This window comes from Phaethon lepturus, unplaced genomic scaffold, assembly GCF_000687285.1.
Source record: "Phaethon lepturus isolate BGI_N335 unplaced genomic scaffold, ASM68728v1 scaffold18423, whole genome shotgun sequence".
Taxonomy (NCBI): domain Eukaryota; kingdom Metazoa; phylum Chordata; class Aves; order Phaethontiformes; family Phaethontidae; genus Phaethon; species Phaethon lepturus.
Genome location: NW_010529927.1, coordinates 9,361 through 11,665, shown reverse-complemented (window position 1 = coordinate 11,665; position 2,305 = coordinate 9,361). Strand labels below are relative to the sequence as shown.

At 47.3% G+C, this 2,305-nt stretch overlaps 1 protein-coding gene across 1 annotated transcript in view; it reads left to right on the top strand.

Annotated features, from left to right (window-relative positions):
• The window catches only part of LOC104618492 (carboxypeptidase A2-like), a gene marked incomplete at its 5' end in the record, with an annotated part of 7,530 nt that extends 5,225 nt beyond the window's left edge, over positions 1-2,305 (top strand). The window contains 3 exon segments of the mRNA XM_010284102.1: positions 449-648; positions 1,676-1,760; positions 2,003-2,305. Of these exon segments, the coding sequence (XP_010282404.1) occupies positions 449-648; positions 1,676-1,760; positions 2,003-2,190 (473 nt within the window).

Sequence of the window (2,305 nt, the reverse complement as noted above, 5' to 3'; positions counted from 1 at the left end):
GGGAGAGCTGGGGGGGCTCAGCCTGGAGCAGAGAAGGCTCCGGGGAGACCTTCCTGCAGCCTAGCAGAACTGAAAGGGGGCTTACAAGAAAGATAGGGACAGACTTTTTAGCAGGGCCTGTAGCGATAGGACAAGGGGTGACAGTTTTAAACTAAAAGAAGGTAGATTTAGACGAGGTATAAGGAGGACATCTTTGACACTGAGGGTGGAGAAACCCTGGCCCAGGTTGCCCAGAGAGGTGGTCAATGCCCCATCCCTGGAAACATCCCAGGTCAGGTTGGACGGGTCTCTGAGCAACCTGCTGTAGTTGAAGATGTCCCTGCTCATGGCAGGGTGTTGGACTAGATGGCCTTTAAAGGTCCCTTCCAACCCAAACTATTCTGTGATTCGATGACCTTTCATGAATGCCAGATCTTACAGGTTTGCCTTTGTTCCCCTTTTGCACCAGGTCCTGGAGCCAGTAGTAATCCCTGTTCTGACTCTTACCGTGGGCCCAGTGCCAACTCAGAGGTGGAAGTTAAATCTGTCGTCAACTTCATTAAGAATCATGGAAACATCCGGGCCTTCCTCACCCTCCACAGTTACTCTCAGCTCTTGATGTATCCCTATGGCTATAAATGCACCGAACCGGCAGACCATGCTGAGCTGGTGAGATATTATGACTTGGCTTAAGCTTCCTCTGTTCTGTCCAGCTGGCTTTCTATACTCAAGTATTACAGCATGATATCAGGATAAAAACAAGAGACTAAACTCTGCCATCCCTAGCAGTAACCGTCCATGAGAGCAAGCAAAAACCTGCTGCGATGCAATGCCTTTAAAAGAGAAATCTTGGTCATAGGCAAACACATGCCATCCCCACCCATTCTCAGGCCTCTTTGCTCATCTGTGTTTCCTTCTTTCCGCTTTAATGACAGTGTCACAGCTGTAATAATATCTTTGAGGCAATAGGGATCTCACAATCATAATTCAAATGGAAAAGACCTCTGGAGGTCTCTGGTCTAACCCTCTGCTGAAAGCAGGCATGTGCTGGAGCCAGAGACAATTTCAAGGTTGGACTGGGTTGCTTAGGGACTTGCCCAGCTGAGTTTTGATTAATTGTTCTGATTTGTTTTGGTATTTCTAAAGACAAATTCCACAGCTTCTTCAAGCCCTTCCCAAAGTTTCCCCACTTCTCCATGGGGATTTTCTTTTTCCCCTAATACCTAAATGCAATTCCCCTTGTGGCAATTTGTTTGTTGCCACTTGTCCTTTTTCCCTACATCCCCAAGAAGATCCTGGCTCTGTTTTTATTACAACCACCTGCTATGTTGTTGAAGTGAGCACAAAGCTGACTGCTGACTATTGGAAGATCTCCAATTGCCTTGGGATTTCCTGGTATCTCTTGAACATTCTCTTGACAAGGCAGTTGGTGAGATGAAACGCTGGATGATCAGATATAGAACCTGCTGTGATGTAATTTACTTACAGTGTCACCTCCCAAAAACACTATGGAAGCTGTGAGTGCTGTCGCTAGATTAAGAAATGGATTGATTGGGCACTAGTTTATTGCGGGGTGTGAAAGATTGGAGATTTTGTGAAAGACTGTGGAGATTTCCCTAAGTATAGTTCAGGTTGACAAGATCTTAACATCAAGTGGGGCTACCTTCTGACTTGTCCTTCATCTTCTCCTCTCCAGGATGCCTTAGGAAGAGCTGCTGCCAGTTCCATCCAGTCCCTGTACGGCACCACTTTTACAGTGGGGAGCATTTGCACTACTATCTGTGAGTATTTTGCCAGTCTGAGCTTTTATGGGCTGTCCCAGGGCAACAATCTCCATCCGCCCCACAAGGTTTCCTCCTCTTGGGAGCAGTGATGCTTCTGTAGAGAGACACCACCAGTCAAACATCGGAGCTGAGTGTTCGCATAAAAACCTGATACGTGTTCCTTACAAATACAAGAAGGAGAGCAGAACTCAAATCACTCCTCTGTTCACCCCTCTGGCTCTTCTCCCTTTCTCTTTCAGACCAAGCCAGTGGAGGCAGCATTGACTGGAGCTACGATTATGGCATCAAATATTCTTTCGCCTTTGAGCTGCGAGACACGGGGCGCTACGGTTTCCTCCTGCCAGCCAACCAAATCATCCCAACTGCAGAGGAGACCTGGCTGGGTCTGAAAGAAATCATGGAGCATGTACGAGACAATCCATACTAGAAGCTGGGGTGGGAATCAGCTGTCTGTAGCAGAAACCTCATAAATCCTCTTCCCTCGGTGTGCTTGCGACAGCTGTAATCATATGGCATCTGGCTGAATAAAAACCCTGTGTGCA